General features: G+C 40.2%; 1 protein-coding gene across 1 annotated transcript in view; it reads left to right on the plus strand.

The window, feature by feature from the left end:
• Positions 1-15304, plus strand: part of LOC117208282 — a 227357-nt gene that overhangs the window by 193929 nt on the left and 18124 nt on the right. Inside the window, exon 2 of the mRNA XM_033449324.1 lies at positions 8945-13152. Coding sequence (XP_033305215.1) covers positions 8945-13152 — 4208 coding nt within the window. The remainder of the gene's footprint in view (positions 1-8944; positions 13153-15304) is intronic.

Here is a 15304-nt window from a genome sequence, read left to right on the forward strand (position 1 = left end):
TGAATTGTCTGTTCATTAATTGATCTGTTCAGGTAATTGATATCTCAAAAAATAGAATAATGTTCTCGGATGCCAGAAGACAAAAGAGAATTTATCAGAGCAACAGAGGTAAATGTATTGAAGCAAATGGAGTCGGAAGCATTAACAAATATTTTTTAACGAATTTCACGAACGTTGTAAGGAAAAGGAACGTTTGAAGAACTAGTCTGGTCTTCTGGGTCGTTAATCTACATCTTTCAAGAGTATTACATAAAACCATTAGGCGAGACCTTGATTACGTCAAGTCTGTAAAATGAGGTTTCCATGGATAATTACGCGATGACTAAGCGTATTTGATGGAAATTATTTATTAAGTTATGATGAAACAATTTTTAATTTTCCATTAAGATTTTCTAAAACCCTAATACAATTATTATAGTTATTGAGTTTTTTATCAAATTTGATCAAAGATTTTTCACATAATTAGATTAATAAAATTTTAATAATACTGTAACAACATTTTCGACAAGAAATGTGCAAAATTTTCAGCTCTTTATGAAGGACATATACGCAAAATAATTCGTTTACACGGATTACTAATCTCCCCTTTGGTTGCTTTGAGAAGGAGCCATTCATGGCATCCACGTTGTCACAGGGTCACGGCTTCGGCATAAATACCGAGATAGTACTCATAGATACGGAGCAATCCTACGAGTTATCTTATGCACGATGCCTTGGACAACATTGAAGCGTGATTACGATCCTGGCCAGTTTAAGACAAAGCCAGCAAATTGCCAAGATGCTACCTCTGTCTCGTGCATGCATATAAAAATTGAATTCAACAACCGACCACTAACTTTACATCACGTAACGCGAATTAAGTTAATTGTTCTCGAACGAACCTAAATGCAAAATTTAATACTACCCTTCAAGCGGACAATTCACTTCTACACAGAAAAAACATTCAAACGAAATTACGCGGCAATTACGTTGCTGGAACATCAAACCATACGTATTACGATAATCACATTTGCGCGTAAGTGGCTCGAAACTTTATTAACCGGCTAAATTAAGTTAAACGACGCTGGGGGAGGTGAACGCGTTGGAACCATCGCAATAATTCTCTAGAATCGCCGTACCGCGCATGTACATCCGAATAAGGACGAAAAATATGATACTATATAGCACATACATCGAAAGTCCGCGCAATCGGCGGACACGCTTGAACAATTACAGTAACTTATAGTAATCGGCGCGCTACCCGCGAGTCTCGAGGACAATGAAGGCCACGAGGTGACGAAGTGGCTGGATTAAAACAAGAGACGAGTTGGGGATACAAGAACGTTTCCAAGCATTTAGTCGCCGAGCGCAGTCCGTTTCGGCCTTTGAATTTACGATGGAGAGCCGCGGACGCGGGCAAAGTTATCGCGCTACGAGTAATGAACACTTGTTCGTTTTAAAGTAGCCGTCCGGCAATTTGTACGTCAGTCGGAACGGCGCGACAAGACCGACTTCTATCTGGCGCGAATCTCGCGCACTTCTTGCGCTCCTCCTTTTGTGGCGCGTGCACAGTTCGAGTCGCGCGCTCGTAAAAGCGTACCATCCGTTGTTCCATCCGAAATTCCACGCGACAAACCCTACAAAGTTAGATCTTTGAAGCGATATTTTAACATTTTGAAATACCTTGAATACCTTCCTTTGATCAAAATTTACGTAGAATTAACGTTATTGAGCGTTTGGATAATTTAATGACTTTAATGAATGTTTCATTGAACTATCAGAGAAACACCATCGTGAAATACAACAATAAAAATATTGTAATTGTTCAAATATGACACCACTTTCACGAAAATATGGATAACAACGCACAAGTATTGGTAAAATATAAAATTCACAGTGAGAGTCAGACAGGAATCAAAAAGCCATTGTTTAGAACAGTTTATCAATTGTACGGAGCATAATCGTAGTTTAGCTGGAACTCAATTAGGTAGTGTATGCAATAGCTACATAAACTATACTGTACTTTGTTCTACATATTACGTTGTAAATACCATTACTTTTTAATAAAGCATTTTTTTTATCAAGCACATTTCATTTTTAATATTTATATATATTATATAATCATATTTAATCACATAAAAGTACTACAGAGTAATACGAAATTCGATATATTTTGATTTAACTAAACATAATGCTGGTATAAATGCTGTAATAAATATAATGATATGCAAATGTTTCTTCTAGTAACTGTACATTCTCGTAAATACACATTTCGACATATCACAAAGTATTCATTTATTCGATACCTCCACATCGAATAATAATTTATTCAAACACCTGCGATCCAACTAAAAGATGTTCGTACAACCTACCATCATCTTACATCACGTCAAATACTAACAACTTTCGTTCCAATTTTTGCAAAATCCTGTCACCAGATTCTATCATCCACTTGATGTTTAAAATTCGTAAATATGTATATAATTCCGTATGAGACGCGAGATACGATCCCATGAAAGGACAAGAGACTCGAGGGCCGTCGTGATCGATGAAGAAACAGTAATCGCTACATCGTCCGGCGACATGGCTGTTTTCCGCGCGGAACAATGGCTGTTCTAGCGGAGAGAGCCGTAGTGGAATCAAGGAAACAAGGACAGAAAGAACAGCACTGACCTTCCTTATACACGTGTTCACATAAAACATTACGATCTTTTATGCGGTCACGTTCGCGGCGATAACCCACGACTTCTCGTGCCTTCTTCTGTTGCGACGCCAGCTTCGCCACCGAGTTCTCCCCTTTCTTCTCCCTCCGCCATTATTATTATCCGCCAATTCTTTTTTTCGCCTGTGCCAGTCGGTTCCTCCGGTTTCACCGGCGGGACAGGGAGGACACCCATGGACCCCTCTAGAATTCCGTGCAACGTCGGATTCTTGCGCGCCAGTGCAGAAGGTCAGATGATGACTCGCGATTCCGGAAGGGATAATAGGTGGTCTGCATTATTCAGGACCTCAGGATGCAGGACCAAGACCATGGCTCGGTGTCGGACCTCACGTTTAACCGCTACGATTGCGCCGGACAAAAATGCCCGCTCGTCGATGTGGAAGCGATTCGATACTTCGAATTGAATAACAACGGTGTACGGGCTCGTTTCTGCCCCGATCTTCCTATGCACCAATCCCTGATAATTTGGTGAATCGCTTGAAACGTTTCGACGATCAGTGATTTTGTACTTGTGAGTTCTCTGGGATACGCTGAGCTCATATTCTTCAGTGTTTGGTTTTTGAACAGTTTTCAGAGATGACAGATATTTGCTGATATTTGATTAGCCGCTATGTTTTCTGAACGCTATACCAGTTACAAATTAAACTTAGACTTTTTGGATTCTGAAAAATGGATACGTTTATTTAGAGGAAGGGGATAACGAGTAAAAGAAGTTTAATATTTTATTCTCAAAATTATATTGCAATTTGTGATGCAATCTTGTAGATTACCACTTGATGATTCAGTACTTGGGGTCTAATTTCTATGGAATTCTACTCTGTATAATTTGTGAATAATTTCAGAATCACGTAGCGCAATACGCGAGTAAACTATTTCACTGGAAAACAAGTAAATAAAATGTCGATTAAGCTGCAATTGTAACGCCCTTAAAATTTTTTCCAGGTCATCCGGTTCTGAAAATTGCGACCGGTTTGCACGGTTCCATGCAACAAAGTGCATGTTCTCATAGCAATCATATCTGGTTTTGCTGAGTGAACGAGATCTGGTACTCACGTTTTTGTCATGAGCGCTGGTTATGCGTATCTCGACTTTGTTGTGTGGTTTGAGCACGCCAATAATCAAAATACTGAATCGTTCGAAAACAACATCAATCAGGATCCTAAGACGTGCTCGTAAAAATCAACGTAATACCAAGTCTATAGTTGAACATAAACAACATCAACATACCGATATCATACTAACATATTGACTGGAACTCGAAGATTCATAAATAAACACCATCTGTTCGCCGTGAAAGCTTAAAATCCAAAAATAAGTAAATCGTATTTAAGCACCGAAGAAAAGAAGTTGGATATGTTTTACAATCCTCTGTCAAGTTTTATTTAAACGACATCGAATACTGGGAACAAAAATGACGGAATTGCGTGGCAGTCAATTCCCCCGATTCGCACAACCATTCATCTGACTGAAGTTGGAGAAGGGGTCATTTTTCGTGGTGAAACAAAACGAGAATTGCCCATTAACCGCACGATAGGGTGGAAGATGTCGATGTACCATCGCGTGTGAGAAAGTCACGAACGAAGATCCCCCAGGCGTTCCTTGCCTGTGTATAACGTAAATATAGTGCATCTAGTTAGTTTTCTTATCAACCACCAGAGAAACGATTCCTTAAATCACATTAATTTTAAATCAACTTTAATATACCCTCTACACTTTTGATATAGTTCATTGTAATAATGGTATTCTAACCAGATTAATATTAATCTTTTATTTTCGTATAAAAATTCTGTATTCCAATGTAACAAAGCAATATTTATACATAGGAATTTCTTGGTAAAAATGTACGCATGGTAGATTGCGTTTATCATGAATATATTGATGAAGTCATTAAATTAATTGCTTCTTTCTTGCTTTGTAATTCGTTTCGCGAAATACGGTGTTCTGCCGTGAAGTTTATGGCACTCCTTCCATGCAACGATACGTATGAGCTGTCGGAAGTTGATGGGTCGTCAATTATACTTGACCTCGATAAAACTTTTTTTCGGAAGTTTTTGTCCAATCTTGATAAGTTACGATCTGAAAAGTGCCGCAGAAGGCTTTGTAGAGCTTTTAGACATCAACCATATTCTTGCCGTTGATAAAGCGGAACCTTCTATTTTGATTTCATTTCTTCAGTTATATTCGTAAAACGCTGGCTAATATTATCTGCATCTTACGATTCGAGTATTACGGAAATTTAATTATTACAGAAATTAAATGAATTTCTAAAACACAATAAGTACCAATTAATTTAACAGAAAGGAAGACAAAGTGTAATAAATGGAAAAACGGAGGAAATTAATGAATAATTTACGCTTCACGTGGAAACAGTAAGACAACTGTGTTAACCGTGCACGGAGGCATCCCTTTTCCCGTCACTGATGATTTACCACGGAAGCGGTTCTCGCGCGTTTAAAACTGCTTTCCACGTGTCGTAGACTTGTAAGTTATGCGCGTGCATATGGAGACGTAAGTGCCTGATGCGGTCATTCTCGCGCCGTGTAACATCGTCGCGGCCTACGGATAAAATTTTGTCCATCCGTACCTAGGATATAGGCGTCAAGAAAAAGTGTAAATTATCGCGAAACCTGTGGAACGTTGCCGGAAGAACTAGCGGATTCGCTGATTTATCGACCGCCTTTAATTACGAACGCGTTACTGATTTGTAACATCTTACGAATAAATTTCACGTTGAATATTCCCCAGACACGACTACACGCCGTCAATTATTTCGCTGCGGGAACTTCTCTTTGTTTGTAAATTTTCATATTTATTATTTATGTAATTGTTAAGAGATAGATATCGGCGTCGTAAGAAATGAATTCGATAAAAATCTACCTATCGTGTGCAAAATCGAACACTGATAAAAAAGATGGTTAGAAACTTCAATGTTTGCTTAGAATATTGATATTTAAAGTAAAAATGGTAGATTGCTTTGGATCATACGAAATAGGAACTATTTACTTTTTGATTATTCTCCGAGATATTAACGCTAGAACGAACCAAGGATTAATTGTATTTCATTTGTCTTGAAACATATCGTAAATAAGGATTACAGAGGCGAAACATGATAAGTCATTTTTTTAAACTAATTGTGAATCATATTAAGATATCCTCTTTTAGCCAATAAGTTATGTATACACAAACGTCTTTTTTTCAAATAAATGTACCGATAAGTTAGTGCAGATATAATTTCTTCTGCGTAGTATTTCTGATAATACTAAAACCAATCTGAACGGTGAAATAACTTAGATTAGCAGAGAATGTGATGGAAAAAATGGACACGAGTCGGTGGGATTGGTCGTCCGCGTGGCAGGTCGCTTCTTCAATATCTTTTATTTCTGTTTGCTTATAAGGAAACTGGTACCATGTAATTACCTTGGGATACCGCTACGGTGTTATCACACCCTTTCCACTTTTCTCTTTGTCGTACCGTGAGTCGAGATAGAGATCTCCTCTCGTCCGTACTTATAAAGTGGTTTGACCCGAGACCTTGACACTTGACTTCAACCGCATCCTTTCTTCATTGAGGGACACCGTTAGCTTCGTGGACCCTACAGAGGGTGACACCACTTTCCTTTCATTGGATGCAAAGCGTGTCACAGAAATATAATATACGAAATACACAAGTAATGACAATTTTTAGAGAAATCCAAATTTTATTGATTCCTTAATTACTGACAAACAATCTGATTGGGTTCTAGGCGGTATGTTTCTTTACGCTTGCTTGGTAGCTTTTTAAATTCTGTTTATAAACATATAAAATATTTTCAAACAGCAATTTGTACTGTATTAAAATTTAAAGTTAGTGTTACATTAATTTTATAAATACATAGCAGCACTCAATTTTCATCAGAATCTAGTAAACTTCGTATGAGTATTAGTGTCTCAAAATTAGATGTTGGTAGTTAAGCATTGTACAAATAGGTTTAAATTTATGTATAAGTGAGATAAAAAAGTTAGTATTGAATTTAAGCTGTCTGTTGTTACATTTTAAGAGGTTTTATATTAATGATTTTTATAGGAATCGTTTCCTTCGTCATTATTAACTTAATACTTGAAATTAATGTAACTGTTATATGTTATCAGAAGAAACATATGCTAATATGCTTTAAATAATGGTAAACTCTTTAACTTTCTCCTGAGAGTCTTCCTCAATATCTGTTCGGAAGTTCAAGAACGATAAACGAGTACTATACTTCAATGCTACTAACGGTACTATCAGATCCTTTCTCCTTCTCCTGCCGATGTATCCACGATCACGATGAAAGTCTTCCTCTTGTCTACATGCACGAGGTAACTCGACCTGAGGCCTTGGTACTTGATCGACCAAATTCTTTTCTCACAGACTACCGATCTTATTCTACTACTCACGTTCTTTCTACAAGAAAAATTGCTCTTCACATCTAAGATAACATCCTTTAAATAAATCAGTCGTAATGAAACGATTACAACACGTTTTCAGACGGTTTGAGAATCAAACATGATTGAGTGTACAATATAATTAATTTCAGTCAATACATTAGCACTGCCTTTTTCTTCGATCTTGTTACTTAAATCTTACGTTCATCTATAAAAGATTGCAATCAGTATCGATCGATTTCGCGTTTCCATAGAGGTATAGAGCAATGAACGAAGCGTCTACGGTGTTCAGTGATCTCGATATGAATAATTGACCAGATTAAGGCGGTGCTACATAATCACGACGACATGCAATTCCGTCTCGTTCCGGCTCTATTCGTAGAGAGAAAGTCCGGTTAATGTAAACGGATCCGTAACAATACGTCGAGAAATAGTAAAACATACAGTTGTTACACGAGCTCGTACTCACGGCTACGAATTCCTTTCCTTCTTTTTTCCCGTTTTTGAAACACGCATAATATACGCCAAAAGAATTCACGAAATCGATAGATCAATGCAAAAGTATCTTTCCAATGTTTCGTAATTGATTGCGTTACGATACAAGTCTGAGATTAACCAGACATTATTTAACAAACAGCGATCTTGGAAAATTAAACATTGTATGACCAATTAGTTATTTAATCGTTCCCATTCGCGACATTAACAAACGAATCTATCGTTTCCATCGTTCGTTCGACTCTCTCGTAATCGTTTCTTGTCATGATATACCTACCAAAAGTAGGTTCAACCTGTTTATCGAGCATTTAGATCATCTGTTCAGAGGCTAATTATTATCAATCAGTCGATTTACACCGCATTCCATTCAAATTGCACACCATCGACCAAGCGGGGATAAACAGAACGTGAATGGGACCGAATTCATGGAACATCGAAATAAGCGGAACGTTTCTTAAGATCACGGATAGCCGACTGGACTTGTTATCTTTTTTATTTTTCTCCTTTTTTCATTCTTCTCTCCACGCAGGGTTCCACGCACCCTGTACCGTTATTTCACGGTTCCGTACGCGGCAGTGAACGTTTGCTTCTTTACGTCACCTTCTTCGTGGCCCGTCACACCGCTGAAATTCCCCGAAGTCATGATCCGATTAAAATCGCGCGTCAAATTCAAGCCAATGATTTGGTGCGCAGTTAGATCGATCAAACTGATTTCTTACGTAATTGCTAGATCGTGCATGTTTATGCAAATTTACATTATTAGATGTGTAACTAAGGAAGTGAATTCTGAATGGAAATTTCGCTTACTATGTATTGTAACTACGGATTTTTTAGCGTTTTTAGATTAAGAAATGAATAGAATGAATAGAATATAACATGCAAAAATAAAGTAGAATATTTAGTAACGAAACAAATTTCTGCGTAGTTTTCATTTCTTTAGTTCGAAAAATTATGACTTTACATAAATATCTGTAATCTTGAAAAGTTAATTATAAGTTATTAGAAATTAACAAAAATGCTCAATTACGAACTATACAGAATTAGTAAAGCGTTAATATAAGTCGCCGAATTCAAAAATTGATGAGTGTGCACGAATTCGTTTGATTTTAATATTCGACCGCCAAGTTCGTAATAATATTATAATTGTTTGATTAACGTTGCGGAAGTCACAAGAAGAAAGGTGTATATTTAATCAAATTCCAATCCACGGAAGATAATCCTCCAGCCCAAAAGAAATTTGTTAAATAGAAATAATTTCTATTGTTCGGTAAAGAAGGAAAAATGCGTCGTTTGTACTTGAAGTTAAGAATTGTTCGTTAAAGTTGACGACGAACTGTTTGTTTGCAGATTCCTCGATCGGCGATCATCGTCAGGGTCGCATGTCCCTTCAAGCCGAGCTACCGTCGTCGAAGGCGAAGAGGGAGCAGGCGCTTCGCAGCATCCTCGCGGCGAGAAGACGACAGATCTTCAGCCAACGGCCGATCGAATCTCGGAATCTGAACCGCACACCAAGACCATTCGACGCGTCCGCGAAAGATTCGCCGGATGTTCTCGAGGCTCAAGAGACGAGGCATGGAATGTACGTAACCGCACCAGCTACCATTAAACAGGACGAAGAAACAGCAAGTAGAATCATCGTGTCAGAACTGTCGAGCAAAGATGTGGACATCGAATTCGTATCGAAGGACGTAGAAGGCAAACAAACGATCGAGCAAAGTTCAACAAAACTGAGCAATGAGAATCTCACTGTCTCTGCTATCGAAGATAAACCAGTCTCTAGTAACCTTAAAAGCAACCATTCAATTAATCAAAGAAATTCCTCTTCGTCATCCTCGGCGACTGTCATCGTAAATACACAGAAAGCTTCCGATACGGAAGTTCGTAAAAAGAACATTGTCTCTATGCCAGAATCTTTGTACAATTACTTTAGACCGGTAGAAAGTAATATACCCGTAGAAGACATGTCACAGTTTCTATATTTTGGTCAGAAGATTCAACCAGATACGCAGAATACAACTGGGAACAATTCGGTTGAATCTACGCCAACCGTGCCAACTGTACCCAGTTCTCGAAGAAGGTATTCCATGAAGAGATTCAGTGTTACGACGCCTGTACCAGTGCCCAGGCTGGAAGAGATTATCAATGAAGAGATGAATATAGCCGTAGAAAGGCAGACGGTCGAGAAGAATAAGGTCTCGAAGATTAAGAACGCATTTAGAAGCGCGGAAAATGGCGTTTACTACAGGAAGGCCAGGCCAACGGAGGGGGCGATCGCCTCGAATATGATCGCAGTGAAGGAGGCAGGAAACGGCAGCGAGGCTAGAACAAACTCTGGAGATAAATTTCGCGACAATAACTCGTCCGCTCACGCTGACGCTGCGGACCAGCTGCGGCGCGAGAGAGGAAGTGCTGCAACCCACGTGGCCGTTGAAACGAGGAATGCGACCAACTCGACCCAGATACCGTACGCGCAGCCCGTTTCCGCGAACATGTACGACCAGACCGAAAGTGAAATCAGTTTTAAGCATCGTCCTGCGGATACGAACGAGTCCAAAACCGCTTCCACAACGTTGAACCGCGTGGAGCATACGAAGGCAATGAAGAGTTACACACGAAGAAGGAAGTACAATAATTTGTCCGTAAACGTCAGTACCGAAAACAAATCCGCATTTGAATATGAGAATCCTCCAGAGACTACAGATACAGAAATGTACGGAGAGCAGACGGAGAAAAAGATACGAAGGATCGATGTATACGACATAAACGATCACCCAGATATCTTCAAAACGGAAGAACCGCAAGCGGACCAAGTACACGTGACTAATTCCCGCGAGAGTAATAACATCGAGACTTCGACTTCTAGAGACAAGATTGGTCGATCGACTACCGAGCCATTTCGGATCGTTTGGACGTCTCCTGAGACGTCCACCCTGCGGATCATCGTAACCGAGGGGAGTTTAGAAGAGAGTTTCGCGATCGGTGCAGATGCCGCGGAGAAGTATACCGTTAAACCGGTCGATTCTACTATGGAACGAGTTCGCAGCTTGGCTTCCGGCGATGTTCCCGCTGCGGACGCGGTTGCATCGAGCACGCCGATCGCGTCTACGAGTTGGTCCGCAAGCAACGTTCAGTCAGGCGCGTTTACGATCGAGCCGGTGTTAGTTCGGTCCAAGTCTCGACATCGGGAACAGAAACAGCAGCAGCTGGAAGGAAGCAGCAAGGTAGAGCACGAGGGGAATCAGGATCCTCATCAGGATCGACATCAGCGGCAGGAACAACAACAGCAGCAGCAGCACGTGTACGCTTACACGATAACGAACGTGACGCGGCTATTGCGCAACTACACCGGACCTGGGTTAAGCAGAGAGGAACAAGGAGGTCCAGAGCGGAGCACCGGTACGACCGAGATAACGACCGGATCAGCGCAGCGGCGTCAGCCACCGCCGCTGTCTCTTCTGCTTCCTCGTGCCGGTAGTGGTATAGAGGCAGGCCGAGCGCCGGCGGAACTCAGTGCCGGCACGACCGTCGAACCAGCCGCAGCCGGTGGAGCGTCCGCTGCTCACCTGGTGGGGGAACGACAGAGGAAAGTGGTTACAGTCGCGCCGCCGCAGTCGCAGCAACGTGCGGTCAACAGAACGTCGCTGGTGCAGCTGACCAGCGTAAACAAGACCGGGCCGAGGTCAACGAAGCCGACGGAACCGAGCCACCGAGGCGCCGTCCGCTGGAATCACACTAAAGTTAGAAATACGGATTTGGAGGGGTTTAACGACAGGAGGTTTCTCAGGAAGTCGGCCAGCGCAGTGCTCAATCAACGAATTGGAGCAAGTCCCGAAGAGGACGCCGTGCCCCCGGTAATAGGCAAGAGACGAAGGTTAACAAATGGGCAGACAGTATCCAATAGAAGAGTTAAAGGGACGAGCAAGATCGTAGAAGAGAATTTAAGTAAAGTGAATGGGTCCGGATCTTATTTGGGCAGCGATAAGAAAAATTTGGAGGAGAAGAATGTAGAGGATGTGGTGGAGGGTCGAGGATTTAGGTTAGCAAAAGTTGATGTGAATCGAACAAGTACCATTTTGGAAAATATGACGGCGGAAAGCGTAACAATGCAGCAGAGAGTTTCGCCTACTACGATCTCGTTTCCTCCCTCCGTGGAAGAAACGATCGATTGTACTACTCCTCAGACACCTGTGAATACCACAGAGGAAGATGGAAACAATGTGACAGAAGTGGTCACTTCACCAAGTGGAAATACGAACGTTGATACCAAAGACGAAAATACCGAGTTTGAGAGTGAAAACGAGAGTGTTCCCACTAGTAATGGTAACGCGTCCGATAGGAATGACGAGAGTAGTGCGGATAATGGTAATAATAACGGAAGTGGTTCGCCGACCGTGACAGTGACCGCGACGGCCGACGAAACGATCGTGCCCAAAGAAACGAGTACCACGCCGATGTCGGCGCCAGTTTTTCCGGTTACACCCAGAATAATCACGGAAGCGAGTCGAGCGTCAGTCGAGAAAGAAACTTTCACCTTGAAGCCAACGGACTCCGCTATGACGGATATCAAAACGACCGAACTGGATAAACCTAAAACGTCTAACCTACATCCTTCGGAAATCCAAAAGATGTACAGGTCAAAAGACACCACCGTAACTACGACTACAGCTGGTGCACCGACTTCGTTCACTACAACGGAAGCTCCGACCACTACGATAACCACGGTTCAAATAGAAATTTCTACTATTCCCGAAAACCAAAGTACAATCTCTGATTCGAAAATACCGAGTTCAGAAGTGAAACCTGCCCCGTTTTCAGATTCGACTTTGCAAGGAGTAAAGTCAGAAATATCCACAAATCCGTCGACAGAAACTGGAAAGCGAGCGTCTGGTGAAAGGTCACCTGAAGTTAGAGGCCGAAACCTGTCTGATAAATCTCAGGACGCATCATCCGACAAAGATGACGTGCTACCTATAATGCATCTATACAACACTTCAGATATCTTCAACAACACTGGTCCCGTGAACTCGTTCTCCCGCAGTATGGAACGACGAGCGGAACTTCCGGCGAGCACGAAGCAACCGGAGATTTCGAGAACGACCGAGAAAGCCAACGACACGGTTACCCCGAAAAGTGCTACGAACGAAACGAATTCTATCCGCGTCCCAGAAAGCACAAGGAAGGATAAACAGGAAGAAAATCGTGATACGACCACGCAGGTTCCACCGACGGGTCCAGGTAGAGGATCCACGGGCGGAAGTAGTAACAATCGAACGAAACATAGGCCAATTTATCACCACACGATTCTGCCGGAATACAACACCTCTGTGTATTCCAACGAACTGAATAGGACGTTCTTTGAAAGTGGATTGATATCGGTTAGTCCAAGGGAATCGGTGAATATCAGTGAAGTGATATCGAAGAGACACGATGGAGATGCCATTGCATCGCAGGAGACTGTAGCCGTGGTGAGCTACATCCTGGCGACACTGGTCGTCTTTCCAATCGCTGTTGGCGTTGGCCTAATTCTAAGAAGACTGATACTTAGGAATCGTAAGGTGAGTGAGATTTTTTTTCGGTTAAAGTGGATATACAGTACCTCACGAAAATAATATTTGAACACTTACTATAGAAAACTTTTATGTCCATATGTTGAAATTTCATTAGCAATGTAGTGAGATACGATTGTTACGACTATGATCTTCAGCTAATTATAAGCGTTAAAGCCTGGCTCCACTGAATATTGATGTTAATTAATATAATGCATCTTTAACTGTTTAAATATTTTTGTGATTTTTGCGGAATACATGCTTGTATTAAATATATTGTCATTACTATATACGTTTTTAGATTGTTTTCAAAGTCTGCTCAGGCTCATAATGGTATAAATGACATTTTTAAATGTTTCATATATCATATCATATATATTCATAGAATATGTCTACAGATGTTAGAATACTTTAAGTCTTTACATACGGAGTTGTGAATATAGGGTGTCAGCGTTAGAAAGTATTTGTAGAGGTACTATATAATATAGGTCGCCGGATGAAAGTGGTCTAGTGACGTTTGATGTTGGTCCAGTGGCCAGACTCCGTTTCACGTGAAAGTTCGCAGAGGTGTAGGAACAAGGTTGGTGTCAGTGACCTGATTATTTTTGGGCCGGTATCTCGAACTGTGTGTTTTGTCTACTGATCGAGTTGTTAAAGCATCAAAGAAAAGCTTGTAACTCTTTTTTTTAGTTATCTTCTATTATTTTTTATATCATGAGTACTATGAGTAGATGGATGTAATAGATTTTCTAGATTTTTATTAAAAAATGTTGCATACTTTATTCGTAGTAGTTGAACCTGTAGGATTACATTTCACGTATAACAAGTGATGATCATATGGAAGAGAAAACCATGATAAGTACATTTTTATTGATTTTAATACTTCTTTATGGTTAAAGAGCAGAATTTTGATATAACATAATGAGAAATACAAATAATTTGCCAGATTCAGAGTTCTTAATATGTGAAAGTAGGTAATAAATTGGCAAAGTGTAACTAATCAAAGATAAAATTATTGAAACAAGGAATTTTTTAATATTTTCAATGTTGTATAATGAGATTTAGAAATTCTATTATAATGTCATCCATACGTTATGCATGAGTGTATCGTACAACAAAACTTCTATGTCTGGAAAAACATTCCTCTCCAAATTCTGTCTCAAACATTTCGTTTTAGCCAGAGCAGTTTTTACATCAAACGCCCTGAAATAAAAACATCTTGCTCGAGTCTCACCCCCAGAAAATTTTCTCTCTCAGGTTATATACCCGGGTTTGTTCGACGGGACGGTTTGAAAGCGACGCTCCCAATCGTGTAGCCGAGGGGTGGCCGTTTGAAATGGTATCCTTCAGCCGCTAAACGTTTCATTTTTATTCGCCGTGATTCTCGTCCAGCGGTGTAATTTCCTCTTGAGCCTGCTGCTCACCAGCCGTATTATCCCGACAAAAAATTTTGATTTACGATTGTGTACCGTAAAGCGTATCTGGCCGATGATCGCTAAATCGAAACGCGAATTGTATACCAGTGCCACTTAAGTACCGTTACGCTGGCCCCGTGGATTATCGTCGACCGCGAGCATTTATCATCTGGCCATTAACAGACAAGACTTTCGTTATCTTCCGCAAAGTAGATCCACGTGCGTGTGTTTTCTTGACACTTTTCAATAATTACCCTAAAAACCGACGTTTCCGTACACGTCGAAATTAGTAATATCCCGAGGTCGAGGAACTTGTTCAATTGAAGGAATTAATGAAATCATAAATAGACTGTGATTATTTATGCTACTTCGTATTTCTAGAAAAACAAATATAGACATAAAACTCAAGCAGAAATTAGTTTCATCTACTAAATATCGTAATTGGTGTAAAATTGCATATTTTATATACTTCTGAATATTATGAGCATTATGTGCGTCTTTGCTCTTCTAAATGTCCTAGAAATGCATAAAAATTTATAGTCTAATTACAGTTACAAGAAACACATAAATTTTCATTATGAATTTATTATTATTACTTATTACGAATTTGTAATTTCTTATTCTTATGCTAACACAGAAAGAATTACTTGTATCTCGAATTTCGTAAATTTTATGACTATAATCACTCATTCGTATGTTTATCGTTACAAGTAAAAGATACAGGAAGCTGGCTCTTATTAATTACT

Source organism: Bombus bifarius, unplaced genomic scaffold (genome assembly GCF_011952205.1).
Source record: "Bombus bifarius isolate JDL3187 unplaced genomic scaffold, Bbif_JDL3187 scf7180000008058, whole genome shotgun sequence".
Taxonomy (NCBI): Eukaryota; Metazoa; Arthropoda; class Insecta; order Hymenoptera; family Apidae; genus Bombus; species Bombus bifarius.